General features: G+C 38.0%; 4 protein-coding genes across 6 annotated transcripts; 2 read left to right on the top strand and 2 right to left on the bottom strand.

Moving 5' to 3' along the window:
• The first annotated feature begins 1,447 nt into the window (after nucleotides 1–1,447).
• On the top strand, nucleotides 1,448–4,228 carry LOC143444867 (ubiquitin-conjugating enzyme E2 L3-like). 2 transcript variants are annotated; one of them, XM_076943651.1, is made up of 4 exons: nucleotides 1,448–1,566; nucleotides 3,162–3,257; nucleotides 3,520–3,706; nucleotides 3,793–4,228. In XM_076943651.1, exons 1-4 carry the CDS (start codon nucleotides 1,540–1,542, stop codon nucleotides 3,951–3,953), a joined length of 471 nt encoding a protein of 156 aa, XP_076799766.1. In that variant the 5' UTR covers nucleotides 1,448–1,539; the 3' UTR covers nucleotides 3,954–4,228. The 2 variants fall into 2 exon arrangements, with proteins under 2 accessions (XP_076799766.1, XP_076799767.1); XM_076943652.1 differs by having other exon boundaries at nucleotides 1,497–1,595.
• Nucleotides 2,952–5,185, bottom strand: LOC143444866 (uncharacterized). The gene is made up of 2 exons (XM_076943650.1): nucleotides 4,402–5,185; nucleotides 2,952–4,328 (listed from the first exon to the last, which is right to left on the bottom strand). Exons 1-2 carry the CDS (start codon nucleotides 5,085–5,087, stop codon nucleotides 4,235–4,237), a joined length of 780 nt encoding a protein of 259 aa, XP_076799765.1. The 5' UTR covers nucleotides 5,088–5,185; the 3' UTR covers nucleotides 2,952–4,234.
• A 3,124-nt stretch (nucleotides 5,186–8,309) lies between these two features.
• LOC143446929 (cytochrome P450 2U1-like) lies at nucleotides 8,310–12,092 on the bottom strand. Its single transcript, XM_076946797.1, has 9 exons — nucleotides 11,715–12,092; nucleotides 11,432–11,577; nucleotides 11,245–11,347; nucleotides 10,961–11,061; nucleotides 10,630–10,730; nucleotides 10,440–10,552; nucleotides 9,476–9,620; nucleotides 9,250–9,410; nucleotides 8,310–9,139 (listed from the first exon to the last, which is right to left on the bottom strand). Exons 1-9 carry the CDS (start codon nucleotides 11,958–11,960, stop codon nucleotides 8,825–8,827), a joined length of 1,431 nt encoding a protein of 476 aa, XP_076802912.1. The 5' UTR covers nucleotides 11,961–12,092; the 3' UTR covers nucleotides 8,310–8,824.
• Nucleotides 12,093–12,943: 851 nt separating this feature from the next.
• Nucleotides 12,944–16,853, top strand: LOC143446823 (ribosomal oxygenase 1-like). 2 transcript variants are annotated; one of them, XM_076946640.1, is made up of 16 exons: nucleotides 12,944–13,130; nucleotides 13,194–13,398; nucleotides 13,472–13,577; nucleotides 13,659–13,738; nucleotides 13,813–13,886; nucleotides 13,953–14,156; nucleotides 14,258–14,397; nucleotides 14,502–14,715; nucleotides 14,777–14,883; nucleotides 14,942–15,084; nucleotides 15,156–15,334; nucleotides 15,391–15,495; nucleotides 15,555–15,696; nucleotides 15,790–15,982; nucleotides 16,245–16,377; nucleotides 16,460–16,853. In XM_076946640.1, the coding sequence occupies exons 1-16, from the start codon at nucleotides 13,026–13,028 to the stop codon at nucleotides 16,538–16,540; spliced, it is 2,211 nt and encodes a 736-aa protein (XP_076802755.1). In that variant the 5' UTR covers nucleotides 12,944–13,025; the 3' UTR covers nucleotides 16,541–16,853. The 2 variants fall into 2 exon arrangements, with proteins under 2 accessions (XP_076802755.1, XP_076802756.1); XM_076946641.1 differs by having other exon boundaries at nucleotides 12,949–13,073.
• The last annotated feature ends 542 nt before the right edge of the window (nucleotides 16,854–17,395 follow it).

The raw sequence follows: 17,395 nt of genomic DNA on the forward strand, positions 1-17,395 counted from the left end.
CTCCAAAAAGACTAATTTCTCGAAATGCATTTAATTATCCCCAAGTCACATTTTAATCTATGATCAAAAGTAACCTTTGAAATAGTCAGAAGTGAGCAAGTAATATAGCAGCTGACATGTAGTAGTGTTACTATAATGGTCTGGAATCGAAAATTTCCTGTTCCGAAAAATAAATGTCGACATTTGTAAAATTTTGTTAGTTTACATTCATAAAAGGTAGGTCCTAAGTAGGATGCAGACTGTAAGTGCCCCCACTTAATTTGGAGAGTGACTATTTTGTCGGATGTAGGTCACGCAGCCCGTCGTTAAAGATAGGCAGTTAGGTTAGGAGAATGGACCTGCGAAATATCGATTTAAGCTATTTAGAGTTTTATTGCGATTTATATTAAAAGGTAGAGTCAGCTTACTATGTAATAACATTCAAATTAGGGGAAAAAGAAACCATGAAACAAAGCTTTGAACGTTGGATTAGTGGCAGCCAAAAGATAGTTGGTAATGTGGAAAGCCATGCAAGTGTTGATTTAAGATTTGATAGGAGTTAAATTTAGATTAGAAGGAAGGTTTAGTTTACTATGTTACAACATTTACAGTAAGTTAGGTTAATACAAATCCATGGAAAATATCTTTGAACGTGCAGTTTTTTCCGGTGAAATAGTGGCAGCCTTTAGTTTGGCATCTTTCTCTCCAGTGCCTTGTGCAGAGAACTTAACGCTCGCCAAGGAGTTAAAAGAGAAAAACGAGCTCAAGAATTAACCAGCAAACCTTGCGTTATTAATCAGCGTGGCTAACCTACAAGAAGGGGGGGAATGTGACGTGACTTGAATTAAATTTCTTTCCAAGATCCTCCGAATATGTCTTGATTCATCCTGAGACAGAGACCTGCTGCAAAGTTTCAACAGTTCGTGATTGAACTGACACTTTCAGACACATTTGTTTCCCGGACTTAAAAATCTTTGAAAAAAATTAAATTCTTATTGAAGGAGTTTTACAGGAAAAGGTTTTATTTTATGAAAAGAAAGTAGAAAATGTTTATCTGGTACCAATTATCAGCCTTCTGTCAAATTCTGTCACCATTGAAACAGAATTTATGAGCCTCCTAAAATTCAAATGGCCTGAAACTTGGAATTTCTTCCTTTTGTAATATATGGCACTTTTTAACAGTTGTACAGGAAAGTTTGAGAAGTGCCATGAACAAAGCTCCATGATATTTTCACATGGAATGACCCAGTTTAGAAACTTATGTTCAAAATAAATCAGAAAACGAACAGCAATTACACGACACTAAAATATTTAAATTCTCGGAATTTTTAGAGCCCCTAGGTTATGCCAGCCATACTTCTCTTCCTGATCTGACAGAGCTTTTGAAAAGACGTGTTAGAGCCTGGGACCATGTTCGTAGAAATCTCACTTTTTGACCAATATGAAGAGTATTTGGATTGTCTCCGTGTTTTATTCTTTAATTGCTCGCAGGTTACATCTTGTGCTTTCTCTCACAGATTTGTGATTTGTTTTAAAGTTAATGTAAAGTTTGCAGGAAAAATGGCAGCAACCAGACGTCTGCAGAAGGTTTGTTTAGATGCAGTTTGTGAACAATGGTTTGTAGACAAATGATAATGTGATAAAGTTTTATAATAATTTTTGTTGAAAAATTTTCGAAATATTTTATGAAGAATTTTTGTTTTAAAGAGCCAATAACCCTTGTAAAGAGCGCTAATTTCCTTATTTGTTTTATTATAGAGTGAAATTACTTAAAATAAACTTAAATGTCCCCCTCATTGGGCTCTCTGTAATTTTAGTACGCCTTAGATCTCCAACTCTTACAACAGCCCAAAAGTCAAAATTCATCAATTTTCAGTCACATTTCAGGCCTAAACATGCGACCTGCAATTTTTAATGCGCTATTTGCTACGGTAATTCCCGTAATGAAAAACATCGTTGGCCTCTGATTAGCTTATTCAAATTTTTTTAGCCATCACATAGAAGTCCAACAAAGTCATGGAAATCACAAAATTTAAGGATTATTGTTTCCTTAAATGAATTCCTAACTTCACAATTTTACTGAGCTTTAGTTCAGACTGAAAATCAAACTAATTCCACCATTAGCTCTTTTGTCGGAATATTATCTGTTACTTTATTATTGGAATTATGAATTTATAAAGAAAGAATAGTTAGTCGATTATTTTTAATTTTTGGCACAAAATTGGTTTTCATTTGAATGCATCATTGTAACATTTTTAGGGGGTTGCAGTTTTAGTGTGAAGAATCAGGTATTTTTGGTAAACTGAGGATAATCTTGAAAGCTTAAACCAGGGGCGGGCAACATACGGCCCGGACCAGGCCCGTGACGGGATTTTGAGCGACCCGCAGACAGTTTCCGGTCTTACATGATAATGTGGCCTGTGACACAGTCTGCCGCAATCCTTCACTACTTGCTTATTACGTCAAATATAGTGATTGTTAGTTATTCTTTAAGAAGTGTTGCTTAAAGAAGAAGAATGCTTAAAACTTAAAGTTTACATTAAATACGATTTATTCCTTGCATAGGTGGATAAATAATTAAATACACGATTAATGTATCGATTCAGGAATCCGGCCCGCCAAGTACTTCATTTTTTCATATCAGGCCCACCGACCGAAGAAGTTGCCCGCCCCTGGCTTAAGCTGTAAATAGTTTTCTGCTTTTTGTTAATCAAATACACACATATTTTCACGTTTTTACGACAATACCAATGTTGCTTACAAATTTAGCATAAGTGGAAACGTGGCAAACAACCAGAAAATAAAACGAAAAAAAATGGTTTGAATCACACAAGAGACCTGTCATGGAATCCTTCCTGTTTATCCTTCTATAATGCTTAGACTTCAATGTAGATTAAGTAACTTAGCATCTTTGATTGGTGAATGCTTCCGTTATTCTAATCTTATATTTTTAGGTGTCACACACACACTACTCTATCCTGGAGTTTGTATTAAATGGCGCAATCAAACAATGTTTAACGCACAGATGACGTACCAATCAATATAACACACTTTAATGTTTTAGATATCGCCACAAACTAATTTTTGCTGCTAGAGCTTCTTACATTGCTTCCTCAGACCAATTTGAAACAAAAAAGTTTGTGAAGTTCTTACAGTGACACCCAGTGTTAATTTGCTTTCAGGAAATGATGACAATTCAGCAAAGCACAAACAAGTCGTATCGCTTCATGGAGACTAACAGCACCAACCTGCTTGTGTGGAACATGCTCATAATTCCGGTATGAAAGATCAAACAAGTTTTGTTTTAATCGATGACCATTTAAATGTGTGCAGCCCTGGTATTACCACTGATGTTTATAACTTAGAACAATATTCTTCCATAATTATGTCACCAGCTCTTGCAACTTAAGATGTTAATAACCTTGCACCAACTTTTTACTCTGAACTTATAGGCTTTTTATGAAACTTGAGACTGAAATATCCATTTGTATTGTAGAAACGTCAATTGTGGTTATTATAACACAACCTTTGTCTTTATAGCAAGTCGCCCCTTACAACAAAGGCGCCTTCAAGATTGAGATAACATTCCCAGCAGAGTATCCATTCAAACCACCGAAGATCACGTTCAAGACCAAAATATATCACCCGAACATCGATGAGAAAGGACAAATGTGCCTCCCCATCATAAGCCCGGAATGCTGGAAGCCGGCAACTAAGGCGGATCAAGGTTCGTATTACGTCATAATCGGAAATAAATTGTGAGTTTCATTTCTGGTGTGAATTAATGTGATGTCAATGTCTTGTATATTTCAGTTCTTTGTGACCTCGTGAAGATGATCCACGAACCACAACCTGAGCATCCGCTTCGTGCCGACGTCGCAGAGGAGTACTCGAGGGACCGTAATAAATTTAACAAAACTGCTGAAGAGTTCACGAAGAAATATTCGGAGAAGCGACCTCACGAATCTCGTTAAGAAAGTCGTGATTTTGCTGCAAACTGTTTAAAGTTAATTAAGCCAACAGCGTTAGTATGCATTGTTGGAAACTTTCCGAAAATAGATTGTGCTTTCGGCTCTTCTCTGTCCTTTCAAGAGTTGTTGTTCGTTTTATATGCAATGTATTCGTCCTCTCCCGGGATGGTAAAGCGTGTAACACTGGTCTTGTCCTTCATTGGTCATTCTTGTTTATTGAAATGAAAATATTTTAGTGATAGTCGTAACGCAGTAATAAAGTAGACAATTCAAGATCAGATCATTCATGAAAAAGAGTCCAGTTGCTCAGCAATGTCATTCCTCCCGGTCATCCGAGTTGCTTCAATCAAAGTATCTCGAGTCACTTGTCCCCCAGTCCTGAAAAACAAACGATTAATACATCGACATAATATAATTTATACCTATAAGTTTCATGTTTACGAACAGGCACCTCGCCCAATATTCGAGGCACTCCTTGATTTGCCTCCTGAAGTCTTGAGGCCAGTTTAGAGTGGCAGAGTCGATTATTTCATCGGTGATGCCGAGAAAGCGCAGTGTTGCCTGCCAGTTGTAGGAGAGCTTACTCGCCACAAAGCTTATCATGTCGAGTGTCAGCTGGGGTAGGGGCCTAGTCGTGCGTGTCCTGATTGGTTCCAGCACATAACCACTAGTCGCAAATGGTTGTGCCATGTCCCCTTTCATTTCCGGGGCGACCTCCAGCAATGAAAGCTCACATTCTGTTTGACCTTTGGAGGCTGACAAGTTCTTGCGAGTGTTTCCGTCACTTGTCAAATTGCTGAATGCTCTGGGTTGGGGATAATTTTGTTGCGATGTCATTGGGCTCTGTGGACTGCTCCAGCTGTTCTGGTATTGTCTCACCAGTTTCTCGAGATCTTTTCGATAAATGTTGCTCAAGCACCTCATGAGAAATGCAACGTTGTCGAAAGAAATGACGTCTCTCTCTTCAAGCACCGTGAAAAGTTCGATGAAACTTCCGATCTTCTCCATCTTTCCACGTCCGATGTGATCCGAGCATTGAAATTTCACTTCAGGCAGCCTATCCGGCTCCAGTCTTTGACTTATCTTAGTGATGAGAACACGGAACTCATCCTGCTTTGCACTTGGTTCACAATTCATCTTGCACTTGGAACAATTCCAACATTTTCAAATAGATATTTTTGTAAGTAACCTGGTAATGCTAAATATTCGTTTATCCTGGATGCACAAAATTTAGTGAAAATAAAACAAATCCCAAAATTTTACGTATCATAAAAATATAGTTAATGCAAACTTTTGCGGATATTCTCAATGGCCAGCTCTAGTACTAAACATTTTAAGTTAAGTAAAAGTACGACAAGTGGAGTTAAAAAACAAACATAACTTAATGTGATGTCACTGCAAATTTTGTACACCACGTCACTTGCGTCAAGTCATTAGAACACTGCTTTCTGTCTACAAAAGAGGTTATCATCAATGCCCGCTGCGTGAAAATCACTACAGTCAAGTGAAAATGCAAGAAACGATTGTAGTAATCTATTCTAATTCCTCCGGGGAATGCTTCCCCAGAAATTTGTGGATTTACAAGGTCTAAAATGGCGTACACATTTGCTTATCTAAAAAAGAGTACTGCAAGGCCATACTGAAAAGTAGGGCAGTTATTGACGAGAAATTGTCCATGCAAACAGGCAAATTTTGGCGTGATTGTGTGCACTGAGGCTTCAACTCTTTGTTTATTTATTATAAATTAATGTTCAAACAAACAGCTTTTCTTTGTTTATTATAAATTGGCGTGAAGATAAAAAAAATCGGCATGCACGTTATGAATCTCGTGCATTATTTCTCACACAAATTAACTACATGTCTTAAAGTGTTTTAAAATATATGACATTTTATGCCAGTATCTGAATTTATGACAAGTGATCACCCTAGATTTAAAGCGTATGGGTTCATGCTCTTGTATAGAGAAGCTTTGTTGTCAATGTGACTGTGTGAGTCAATTCAAACATGATAGCGAAAATAATATGCACCATGACTCGACTACATTGGATGCCAATTTGGCTTGGCACCTTGCCGGTCTTTCTTTCACCAAAGGACAAACATATTTTGGAAAAAGACACATACTTTTAGTTTACGTCTCTTGATCGTCCTTGAGACGTAACATTATCAGAATTGGCCCATTAAGAACGGATTCAAATATATGTAATATATAATACTAGGCGTTGGTTAAAGCATAGTCCTAACAAAGAAAGATATGCAAAGACTTGGGTTAAAGTACTCCCAACCAAGGATACTGGCGCATTACTTCCACTCCTCACAGTCAACTGTAAAAAATGAACGATATCATAGGAAGCGTATAGCTGCCAGTTGTGGTAACTAGGCCTATTAGTCACTGACAAGTGTGGAGCGTATAGAGTAGACTATAACTTATAGCCTCGGAGATCGGACGATGAAGAATTGCTGCTGAGTTTAAGCTGCGCAGAGACTTCTTTATGTTGCATTGGGGGCTGCATGAAAAGGGGCTTATTCGCTCAGTAACACAGGTGAATCCCCGGGAATACTTGACATCAACATATCATAAAGTATTAAAATTAAATTAGCCTTTCAACACCAACACAAGTTGCGACAAGATGAAGTTGAAGTTAAATGCCATCACAATGAGCATTATTTTTCCCATCTACCCTAATGTCGCGAGATTTCATGATGATATTTGGACTTCAATTATAGGACTTTAAAACAAAATATATCTGTCAAAATTTCACAAGTATAACAATAAACATTTTTAACATTTTGGCGTTTATCTTATGAAAGAAAATTTTGCCCTTTTGAGATATTGGTCGTTAAAATGTCGTACCCCAAATTTTTCTAATCAGAAATTTCAGTGATTTCCTCTATTTTTGTCGGAAAAAGAACTGGATTTTTAAAAACCTTGCCCAAAAAGCTATAGGAATACATATGTTGTTTATTTGTATACTCACAAAAATAGATGATTTTTTCGTTGGGAAGCCAGCCAACCTTAAACTAATCTGTACCATGGCATGGTGGTATGGCGATTGTAATAGTGAATTTTCATGAGCATGTCCTGGGCATGTTATTTACAACACTTGCTCAGATTCAAGGGACCTGAATAATAGTTCTAAATTTGGGCAATGCAAAAATCAAACAACCAAATAAAAAACGTGTGAAAATCAAAACTTGCACAAAGGCTATGTCAGTAACCGAGGCTTTGAGCGATGAGGAATCATCGTCAGGTCTAAGTCATTCAAAGACTTTTCTCCTTTCGTGGATAAAGATTGTCATAGAATTTATCTTACCATGGCAAAGAAACAGGTGATGCACAGAGCGGAGGCATACATCAATGAGATTCGTGAGTTATTAAGGATTTCTTTTCTCAGTCATTCACAACAATTTATAAATAAATTACTTTTCTGTTCACTCATGTTTATTATTCGGGAACAAATGAAACCATTAACATGTGCAAGGGCAGGGTTTTGTCACCCATCGAGCCCTTTCATTAGCACTTTACTGTAACTATTATGAAACACATTGTGACCTGGCGAAACCGTCCTTATGAAAATTTCTTGTGCTCGCCCCTTGGTAAAGCTGCCATATCCATGGCCAGATTAAGGGATAGTTGACTGGGCTGTGGCGAGGCTCTCACAATGCATTGAAAAACAGCTAAATACTTATAACAACAGATTTGATTTAATTGTGGTGTAAAGTTAAATTTTTCTGTATGTTTGAGTGTGTTCATTAGGAAACTTATTTTTTGATATTACGTCACAATGTCCTTTTCTCCCACTGAATTAGGAGCTATAAACATTTCAGTTGTCAACTCGCATGAAGCCGTCACGGACAAAAGTGCTAACTTTAAAATCATCTTTGTTTAATTCTAAACAAACTCAATAGATGCAATTTTGCCAGTAAAATTTTTAATGGCAGCACTAACCAACCAAGCTACAGTAAAATGTGTTAATTTACATAATGACGTTGTCATATGTGTAACCTGCATCAATACATTTCAAGTTATTTTTAAAAGTATCCCCCTTAAAAAAATATTTCGGTTAAAAATTTGGTGAATCTTTTTCGGGGTTTGACTTGGTTAAGTTCTGGAGCTATGGACTATATGCTTCTTGGGTGACAATTACGTTCCTGCTTCTAAACATATCGCTGCTATCATTCAAACTCACTTCTCCAACATGATGGCGAATTAGTGTTGCTGTTCTAGATTTGGTTATTAACCGCTGCACTTTAACATCAATAGTGCCTTGTATAGAGGTGCGCCAATTTGAAAACAGATTTTGATACTTGTGCAAATCCGAATCCGCTCACTTTCAACTTGGCAAAATAACTGATGACAAGCAAACCAACCTTGCATGTAATTTGTCACAATGTTGCTGAATAAAATAAATTCCTTTCTTGCTTTTGCAAAATCAATATGATTGATCAATTAGGTTGATTTACTGGATTAGACGTATATAATCATAAATATGGAAACAATGTTTTGAAATGAATAATTTTTGTGACACTTGCACAAAATCATTTAATGTTGTGTTACTCACATAACGATCAATTTTACCAAAGGAGCCCCAGGCTCAATTTTAGCCATTAGCCCTGCCCATTATCATTTTGACAACAATGTAAAAATAGAGCATTTTGATTCAAACAATCTAATTTATTTACACACGTGACAGGCATTTGCAGGCGTATAAGAAGTTTCCAATCAGAAATGTATTATATATACATATACATTAGGTATATACATATACCATACATTCATATACTGTATTTACATAGGTGTGTGACCATCAAAGGCTAATATTTGATTCTTTTATTTAATTGTACAAGTTTGAGATTAATTTTTCACCCAAAGGTTTTTAACGTTCCTTCACAATAACTGGGTATGGGTAAGGGGAACTGAATGTGGACTTTGGATCTTTGTCGTAGCTCGGCAATTGGTCGTGTGGATCAGCCAACACCACAAATTTCTGCAGAAAATTAGTGAAAAACAAAAATAAAGTAAATTTTGCCAAAATCTTTCCGATGCAACTTCGATAGCCGACAGCAAATGGAATCACATGACTCGATTTCACAAATTTCCCGTTTTCATCTAAGTGTCGCTCTGGGTTGAATATTTCAGGATTCTTCCACACACGTGAATCATTGTGAACATTCCAGATGTTTGTAAAGATCTTGAAATTTAAGCACAGGGTCTGGAGCTTTCATCAAAATAATCAATGCTTTGTGAAAGCTGTAAGCTACATCATGACATTAAAGTACAAAAGCATAGAAGCAGCCTTACCATGGTGCCTTTAGGTATTTCGTATCCGAATATTTTCACTCGATTCTTTGTACAGTGGGGTACATTGAGCTCAGCAAGTGTTTTGAAACGATGGTTTTCTTGAATGAAAGCTCGCATGTAAGGCATGTCCTGCTCGTGGCTCATGCTTGGGGAGCAATCACCTGTCGATCAGCAAATTAAAGAAATTTATTTCGTCTCTCAAAGAAGTTGTGCAAATAATGTGCACCTATGACTTGATCGATTTCTTTTCGCAACTTCTCCTGGATGCCTGGGTTATGGATGAGACTGATCACTCCCCATCCAATGGAAGCAACTGAGGAGTCAATTCCTCCAACAAGTAAATCCATGATATACTGATGCAACTGCTCCTCCTAGAAAACAATTTCTAGGTGAAGAGATATCATGCAAAGCCATAGACAGCACGTTGCTCACGCTCATCATTCATGAAAATAGGAACGTCATTCATGGATCTTCCATGAAGTAAAGATTGAGCTCTTTAGCGGGTAGAAAAGATCTTCACTCGAGTGCATTTTTGAAAACAAATCACACAATCACATACGAATTGTGTTGTTTGTAAAGTGAGTGTCTAACTGCAGCTACAATTGCTTATTATCATTATTTCTTGTAAATGAATGAATGAATTTAGAAAATTTCATTTCGAATTCTGTTTTGAAAAGTTTTGTGGTGGTCACACTTGCCACAAATAATTTATAGACAAGTAGAACATAAAGAAAATTCTAGAACTGTGCAAACGTTCAATATTCTTCATTTTCAAAATTTAACGTTGGTTAAGCTTAAAAATATCTGCAACATGAAGCAAATTACGACACTGATGACAACTTGGCTCATTATTGTCAGCATTAAAAAGAAAGTTTTTATATAAAAACGCCATAACATGGTTCTGACGTGCTTAGTGTTGCGTATTGGATTGTTTATTATTCACCATAAACTTCACGGAGCAAAAGTTGTGCAATCAGTTCAATTTCAAGTTGTGCAATTTTTTTATTCACTACATAAAATTAGAGTCTTACTGCAAATTTTTTTTTAACCAACCATGTTGGTTATTTAAAAAAAAGCAACAAGTAAATAAACCTTAAAAAGGGACAAGGGACACGCTCGTGGTTATGTTCCTAAGAAAAGCATCGCTCCTCGTGCACACCTCTGTGCAAAGATACTTGTTGCACTCTTACCTTGAAACCTTCACGATTTGTTTTCATTTCAATGAGGTAATAATCGATGAAATCCCGAACATTTTCATGATTAAATGCCACTTTATGTTCCTCGACCACATCTTTTATAATTCCTTAAACAAATTACAAAAACTGGTAACTTGGGTTCCAGATACTCAGTTCACATGAAAGAGCTCGTTGGTGCACTGACCACGAAGTGTTTCAACTTTCTTCAAAACCCTCTGATAAGGTTTCCGGAACGGAGGGAAATGACGCAGGAAAGGGATTGTAACAGCAGCCAACCCCTCAGGTCTTAAAAATATTGTTCATTCAATACCTGGTTGTCGATTAATGACTGACCAACAATTAGGCACTTGCACACTTAAAGCTTATGTGAGAGTGAGATAATAAATATAATTGACAAGTACGTTCATTACTTTTGGTAGCACCTGGAAGTGTTTTAATTTATTAAGCAGGGCTTTTATTGAATAATAATATTAGAATACTTTACAACACATTCACTGCTGAAAGCAATTTCCTACAAGTTACTCAGGATTGCTTCAAATGTTGGATGATCGTACGGATATCCACAACCCATGAGCACCACGCATGTGGAATTGGCAAAACATTTTCTTATCATTTCCTAAATATCAAAACGATCTTTAACATAACAATCTTACACTTAAACTTTTTTCCAAATAACAATTAAATAGAATCAATGTTTATCGATGCAGAAGCAATCAACTTTTGCACAGTCAAATACCAGCAGCAACTAAGCAACAGTTTACATCTAAATATTAAAGATAATCGTAGTACATTATCTCACCTTCAACTCAAACGGTTTTCCATTTAATGCTTTGAATTTATTCATTAAAATTGAAATTTGTTCATTTATTGTTAATTCCATGCTTTGTTTTCCAACACCCAGTCTAGAAATACAAATTTATTTTATCCCGAGAAAATACAAAGTTTCTAAGCAATGGAACTAGCATCAAATTAAACCGGGCACCAACTTCTTCAAGGTGGCAAGTCCAAATTTTCGTTGAGTTTTCCACAAATCTCCGCTATCAATGAAAGTTATTCCATAGTCTTGGCTAAGCTCAGAAATAATTGCATTATGCGGCCGTCCTGAAAAGCTTTCACCCTGCTTCACCAAGGCCTGCAAGTCACATAAACATTCATGAATTCATAAAGGAAAATCAAAGCTAATGGCTGTAAAAACTGTGTGAATATAATATTTCATCTTTCGTAAACATAATTCTTGGTAGATTTGACTTGGATTGCCTGGCTTCTTACCTCGGTAACTGCTTCCAGATCGTTTAAAACGACGCATGGCTTTGGACCCAGCCGAATGGAAATAACATTCCCATATTTTTCTCCATATTTTGCCAAAGTTTGCTCAGGGAATTTCCCCAAGAACGGGGCAACACCCACTAAGGGGAAACCCCTTGGACCAGGTGGGAAATTATTTGGCTTACGATACCAGACGAAGAATAAACAAAATACAAAAACGCCAACCACTGCTGTTGCAATCATGATCATTAGCGTACACCTGATAATACGAGCCGCCTCTCTGCATCAATGACGGATATCAGCGACGTGTGTTGATGACTCATAATATCAATGCATTTTCGTGTTATTTTTTTTTTGAGCATGATTGAAGCAGGATAGATTATTTAGTGACTACGTATTTGTTCGACAATGCTTTGGTCCATAAATGGTGTACCATAGTTGATAAAAGCTGTTAACCAGCTAATTAGCTACCGTAACTTATTTCTTAGGGCGGCGAAAATTGCTAACACAAAGTTACAGATGTCTATGTTAACTTGGTTATTGCACTATATTTAAAGTAAAATTCCCTAAAGTGAAACCATAAATGCTCCATTGACGTCCATTCGTGCAGCAGGGTCAGCCAATTGTGCCCTAAATACAAACGAAACGACTGGACTATTTAAACGCAAATTAATAAGTTGTTACTTGTCGTCATAACTGTTAAATTTTAGCCACCAGTTCCATTCCCCCGGAGAATATTTATTTATAATCACGTGTTTCTATTGGAGCAAATTTTCTTTAAGGGTGCCGCGCACGTTAATTGATGGAGACGATCTCGCGTGCTTCTGTGGTTGAGTGACATTTTGCGACCTTTTCTGAGTTTGACTGCTGCGAGAACCAAAGATGTAAACCGACGTCAGGACAACTTGATTCACCACACTTATTGTACTCGCGTTTCGTTAGAAAACCGCTTAGCTGGCTCGTATGTAAAATCAGTGGCTCACTTGAAGTTTCTAGAGCAACAAGTTTTTTGCTCATTGAAGAAAAAATTTGTTTGAAATTGAAATAATTGAAACAAAAAAATTGCTTTAATTCTGTATAAAATAAAATCACAGAAAGCCATTGAGCCATCAGCAAAGGTTGACTTTTGATTGTGAGGATAATTTTGCCATTGTCAAAGAATAAGAGAATTCTTAAACTGATAATTCATGTTCAAACCGTTCCTATGATTAAGCTTGTTCAAGTGGTTTGTATGATTTATTAATACCAGTATCTTGCAGATTTTAAACAAGATTTTTTGCTGATAATTTTGATAAGTAGAAGATTTTTACAAGCATGGGGAAAGCAAACAAGCTCAGCAAGACTTCTCTCAACAAAAGCAAAGTACCGGTACCATTGTCTGCATTTGCCATTTACTCTGCGCAGACAACCACTACGAAGGTGAGGATCTCATTCCACTTTGAACATTTTTAAGAGCTTTAAAATGTGATTTTTGCTTCTCAGAGAGGAAGGGTGGAAAGTTCTTCATCAGTCCAAGAACCAAAGGCAGTTCCCACGTACCTCTTCAACCCAGAAAATGATCGAACATCACAAGTCAAAAATTCAACCACATCAACATCCTTGATTAAACAAATATCAAACAAAGCTGCTTTCTCATTACGAAGAGCTTCAACGAAAAGAAAAAAGAAACAAAAGAAGTTTACAAATGGTGCCAATTTCATTAACGGTTTAAATTTTTAATCGAGTGATTTGTTCTTCTGTTTTACCCCAAATATTTGAAGGATCCCAAGGAGCTGATTGGCAGCCATATTTTACTCCAAATGATGATGAAATTCAGACGATTAATTTCATTAAAAGCGGGCCGATAAAGTTTTCATCAACTGCCAGGTGTGTACTTATTCAGATACTTCACACCATGCAATAGATGGCGAGAACTTATTTGTCTCATATCTTTATTTGTGTTGAAAGCTCTGTGCAGTTTGAAGCAAAGTTGACTGACGACATCGCCAAAGATGAAGCAGGAAATAAACAAACAATTTATAAAGAAGGTAAAGTATAGAACTTGCATGTTTCTGGCATTTTATCTTCTATTTGGAGTGTTTTTTAGCATAAACTTTTCCAGATCGAAGCATTGAACTTTCGACGAGCCAGAGTTTGACCGAGTGTGAAGATGAGGGAAGCGACGACAAAACAAAGGTCGTTGCCCTAATCCAGTTTTCTGGTAACAATGAATTTCAATGATTTTGCGATGATTCGATGCAGAAAGATGATGTCACAATCCATAGAGATGGTGTCACAATGGACTTGGTTGTGATGGAAGAAAAGAACAATCTTCAGCCTCCAAAGAAGAAAGTGCGTGTTGCCAGCCGGGAGCTCCTTGATCAGGAGCGAAGGACATTAAAGCAGGAAGAAGTTGGGAAGACACAAGAACAACTTCATGGCGATGTCTTTAAGAGCACAGAGAAGGCAAGATTTCTCATTGTGATGTTGTAGTGCTCAAGTTGGAGGGTGTTATTCTCACCTGGCAGTTATTTACGAAGGTTTTTTTTGTCAAATCTATTCTTTAGACCTCAACGTCATTTACAACCATATCAAAGAAAGCGTCAAGCATTCCAAAGATGCCCTTCCCTCAAGGCAACAGTGAAAAAGATGGCAGACTCCTCTTTGAATGGCTCATTCAGCCTTTCGGTTTAAAGAAGTTTTTCAGGTTTTTCAAGAAGCATCCTCTGTAGAACAAGGAGATTTGTGTTTTTTCTGACACATTGATAATAATTAATATGAAGATGCGTTAACAAAAGTTCTATGATTCAGCAACATCTGGGAGAGGAAGCCACTGTTGGTACGACGTCATATTTCAAATTACGCAGAGGGCTTGTTTAGTTCCGACGACTTAAACACGATTTTGAACGAGTGTAACGTCAGGTTTGGAGTAAATTTGGACGTGACGACCTACCAGGATGGCCGCAGGGAGACCCACAACGTAGAGGGGAGGGCGTTTGCTCCCGTCGTGTGGGATTATTACAAGGTGGGTTGTTGTCTTTGTAATTTAATCCTGGAAGATGTTTATGTTATGTTTGTGTCCATAGAATGGTTGTTCGGTCCGATTAAAAAACCCACAAGCGTTCAGCAAACCCGTGTGGCAGCTCTGTGCCACCCTGCAGGAGTATTTCAAGAGCATGGTCGGCTCCAACATGTGAGTGCATTCGTTCCTCTTCAACTCCCTTATTTTTCAAAATTTTGTGTTCTTCCAGTTATCTCACTCCTCCTGGAACCCAGGGATTCGCTCCTCACTATGATGACATAGAAGCATTTGTTCTCCAGCTGGAGGGAAAGAAACGATGGAGCTTGTACAATCCTCGGAGTGCTGCAGAGACTCTGCCAAGATTTTCGAGCAGTAACTCCACAATCTTAATTATGTGATGTTTATTTTCTCGCCTGATTATGTCACTTTCACAAAATGTGCAGAAAATTTCGACCCGAGTGAGATTGGGGAGGAAATATTCTCGACGACCCTTGAACCCGGTGACCTCTTGTACTTCCCACGTGGTTTCATCCATCAGGCCAGTTCGCTCCCAGGTTCACATTCGCTCCACATCACCATTTCCACTTACCAGAGAAACTCGTGGGGCGACCTCATGCAAGAGGTGAGTCCCCTGCCCCATCTCGTCATGACCACCATTGTGACATCATTATGTTTCAGTTGTTCTCCTGTGCCCTGACTCGTGCTTTTGCTGAAGATCTCGAGTTTCGAAAGGGACTTCCCCTCGATTACCTCTCCTCACTAGGGGTCGAGAACTCGGACAAGGTGACGTCATTGTCATTCACCTGTGATGTAATTAGATCATGTGACATATTTTGTTCCAGGTGAGTGTGTCCAGGAGTGAAACTCTGAAGAAAGTTTCCGAACTCTTTGCGCGGTTGGCTCAATACGCTGATGTAGATGGCGCTGTTGATCAGAGAGGAATGGATTTCCTTTATGACGCACTTCCGCCCGCTCTCTCGCAAGGTTCAAAGTTCAATTATTTTTGTCATTTCTCTGGAAAATATGCCTTGTCATGTGATAAAACGTTTTCGACCATTTTTGCTTTGAACTTTGCAGATGAACTTGACCGAACCATTCACGGAGCGAAAGTTAAGATGACGTCACCAGGTCACCCATCGGCCTGTCTCTGTGGCGTCAGCTTGGAAACTAAGGTCCGGGTGTTACGTAAGAATGCGGTCCGTGTGTGCCTGGGTAGTGACGCAAACGAAAACGTGGCCGTCACGGTTCATCACTCGCTGCAAAATTCCCGGTATGACATCATAATCTGTTTACTCAACCGTGTCGGAGGTAGTAATTTTTATTTCGTGTGCTCTCTAAATATTAATTATTTACTATGACGTGGGTTGGCCGCCTCAATAAAACTTAAATGGCCTTTGAATGTTTTATTGCGTCACTATAAGCGCTTGTCGTCTTTGAATTATAAGTATGACGTGGAATCCAACCTTCTATGACCAGGATAATGCGTGGTGCGATCAAATTTACAATCTCATGTAAAAGGTGCTTTCTTGCAGAGTCTACCACGAGGAGGAGAGAAAATTCTTCGAACTGGAGGCGGATTGTGCTCCGGCTCTTGAATTCCTCCTCCACCGCTACCCCGCCTACGTCCCTGTCGCCTCTCTGCCTTTGGACTCCGACGAAGAAAAAGTAATTTACTGTTTAATTTATGACCACATCAACTTATTATGACGTAACAATGCCTCTTAATCGGACTTCCGTTTGGTTCCAGGTGAATTTCGCGAGTTCGCTTTTCGAGAAAGGAATCCTCATCGCGGAGGAAAAAATCGAACTCGTGCCAGAACAGCTCTGACGTCATTCCATTCATTGTCTTCCACTGCCAATTAATTATGACCTAATTAATTGCGTTTTTGTAAACTTTTGCCACGTCATTTGTTTTCGAAAACTTTTGTCGTTTCACTTTCGTGTCGGGGTATTCACCTACTTCAGATAATTTTTCTGCCGAGCGCATTTAGTGTCAATGCCACCATAAAACTATCTGTCCGGGGTCATTTCGTCCAGTCGTTTGCGATTATGACGTCAATGAACAAGTTTTTTATGAGTCACAAGCACGCTTCAGTGACGTTATGAGTTACATTGTGTCAATAAAATGACGAAAAGTTTAATTCCAAATTTCGCTTTCCGTGGCAGATTAGATCAATTATCATGAATAGCAATTACTAGTTCCAGGTCTTTTGGTCTTCATTTGTTGTCCAATGAAAGCGTTGAATTTGCAATAAAGCCGCCATTTATACCAGTATTTGTCTTGATTAAAAGAATTAACTTCGTATCACTTCTTCATCTTGAACATCCCCTGTGTGAATGTCTCTAATTTCGAGCCCTGCCATCTCATGTGGCGAACTTTGTGTCGAGTTCACGCTTGCAGGTCAAACGAGTTTGTTTGTAATTTTGCAGTTTTTAAGCTAAAATGGATTTCTTTTTGCCATAAAATAATTTTTAATTTTCAACCATGCTGTGCAATTAGAGACAGCCGAAGATTTTCAAAATATATCGATTGAAACGTTCCTTGCTAGGATTTTTTGAAGCAGAATCATCAAGTCGATGATTGCCACGCCGTTGTTGTGATGCCTCTGGGCAGGTTACGGACGATCGAGGTCGAGGTCGGTGGATATGACGAACAATTTCAAACTCGATCAAGCAACAATAA

This window comes from Clavelina lepadiformis, chromosome 2 (assembly GCF_947623445.1).
Source record: "Clavelina lepadiformis chromosome 2, kaClaLepa1.1, whole genome shotgun sequence".
Classification (NCBI taxonomy): domain Eukaryota; kingdom Metazoa; phylum Chordata; class Ascidiacea; order Aplousobranchia; family Clavelinidae; genus Clavelina; species Clavelina lepadiformis.

What these genes read in the sequence shown, in the direction of transcription:
- LOC143444866 (XM_076943650.1), bottom strand. Translation starts at nt 5,087, where the DNA reads ATGAATTGTGAACCAAGTGCAAAGCAGGATGAGTTCCGTGTTCTCATC. An exon ending in TGCCTCGAATATTGGGCGAG is followed by an intron (nt 4,329 to 4,401) that starts GTGCCTGTTCGT and finishes TTTGTTTTTCAG; the next exon opens with GACTGGGGGACAAGTGACTC.
- LOC143444867 (XM_076943651.1), top strand. Translation starts at nt 1,540, where the DNA reads ATGGCAGCAACCAGACGTCTGCAGAAG. An exon ending in CAACCAGACGTCTGCAGAAG is followed by an intron (nt 1,567 to 3,161) that starts GTTTGTTTAGAT and finishes ATTTGCTTTCAG; the next exon opens with GAAATGATGACAATTCAGCA. An exon ending in GGAACATGCTCATAATTCCG is followed by an intron (nt 3,258 to 3,519) that starts GTATGAAAGATC and finishes TTGTCTTTATAG; the next exon opens with CAAGTCGCCCCTTACAACAA.
- LOC143446929 (XM_076946797.1), bottom strand. Translation starts at nt 11,960, where the DNA reads ATGATCATGATTGCAACAGCAGTGGTTGGCGTTTTTGTATTTTGTTTA. An exon ending in GAAAACCGTTTGAGTTGAAG is followed by an intron (nt 11,062 to 11,244) that starts GTGAGATAATGT and finishes TTTGATATTTAG; the next exon opens with GAAATGATAAGAAAATGTTT. An exon ending in GAAAGTTGAAACACTTCGTG is followed by an intron (nt 10,553 to 10,629) that starts GTCAGTGCACCA and finishes AATTTGTTTAAG; the next exon opens with GAATTATAAAAGATGTGGTC.
- LOC143446823 (XM_076946640.1), top strand. Translation starts at nt 13,026, where the DNA reads ATGGGGAAAGCAAACAAGCTCAGCAAGACTTCTCTCAACAAAAGCAAA. An exon ending in GGTTTAAAGAAGTTTTTCAG is followed by an intron (nt 14,398 to 14,501) that starts GTTTTTCAAGAA and finishes TCTATGATTCAG; the next exon opens with CAACATCTGGGAGAGGAAGC. An exon ending in GGGTCGAGAACTCGGACAAG is followed by an intron (nt 15,496 to 15,554) that starts GTGACGTCATTG and finishes ATTTTGTTCCAG; the next exon opens with GTGAGTGTGTCCAGGAGTGA.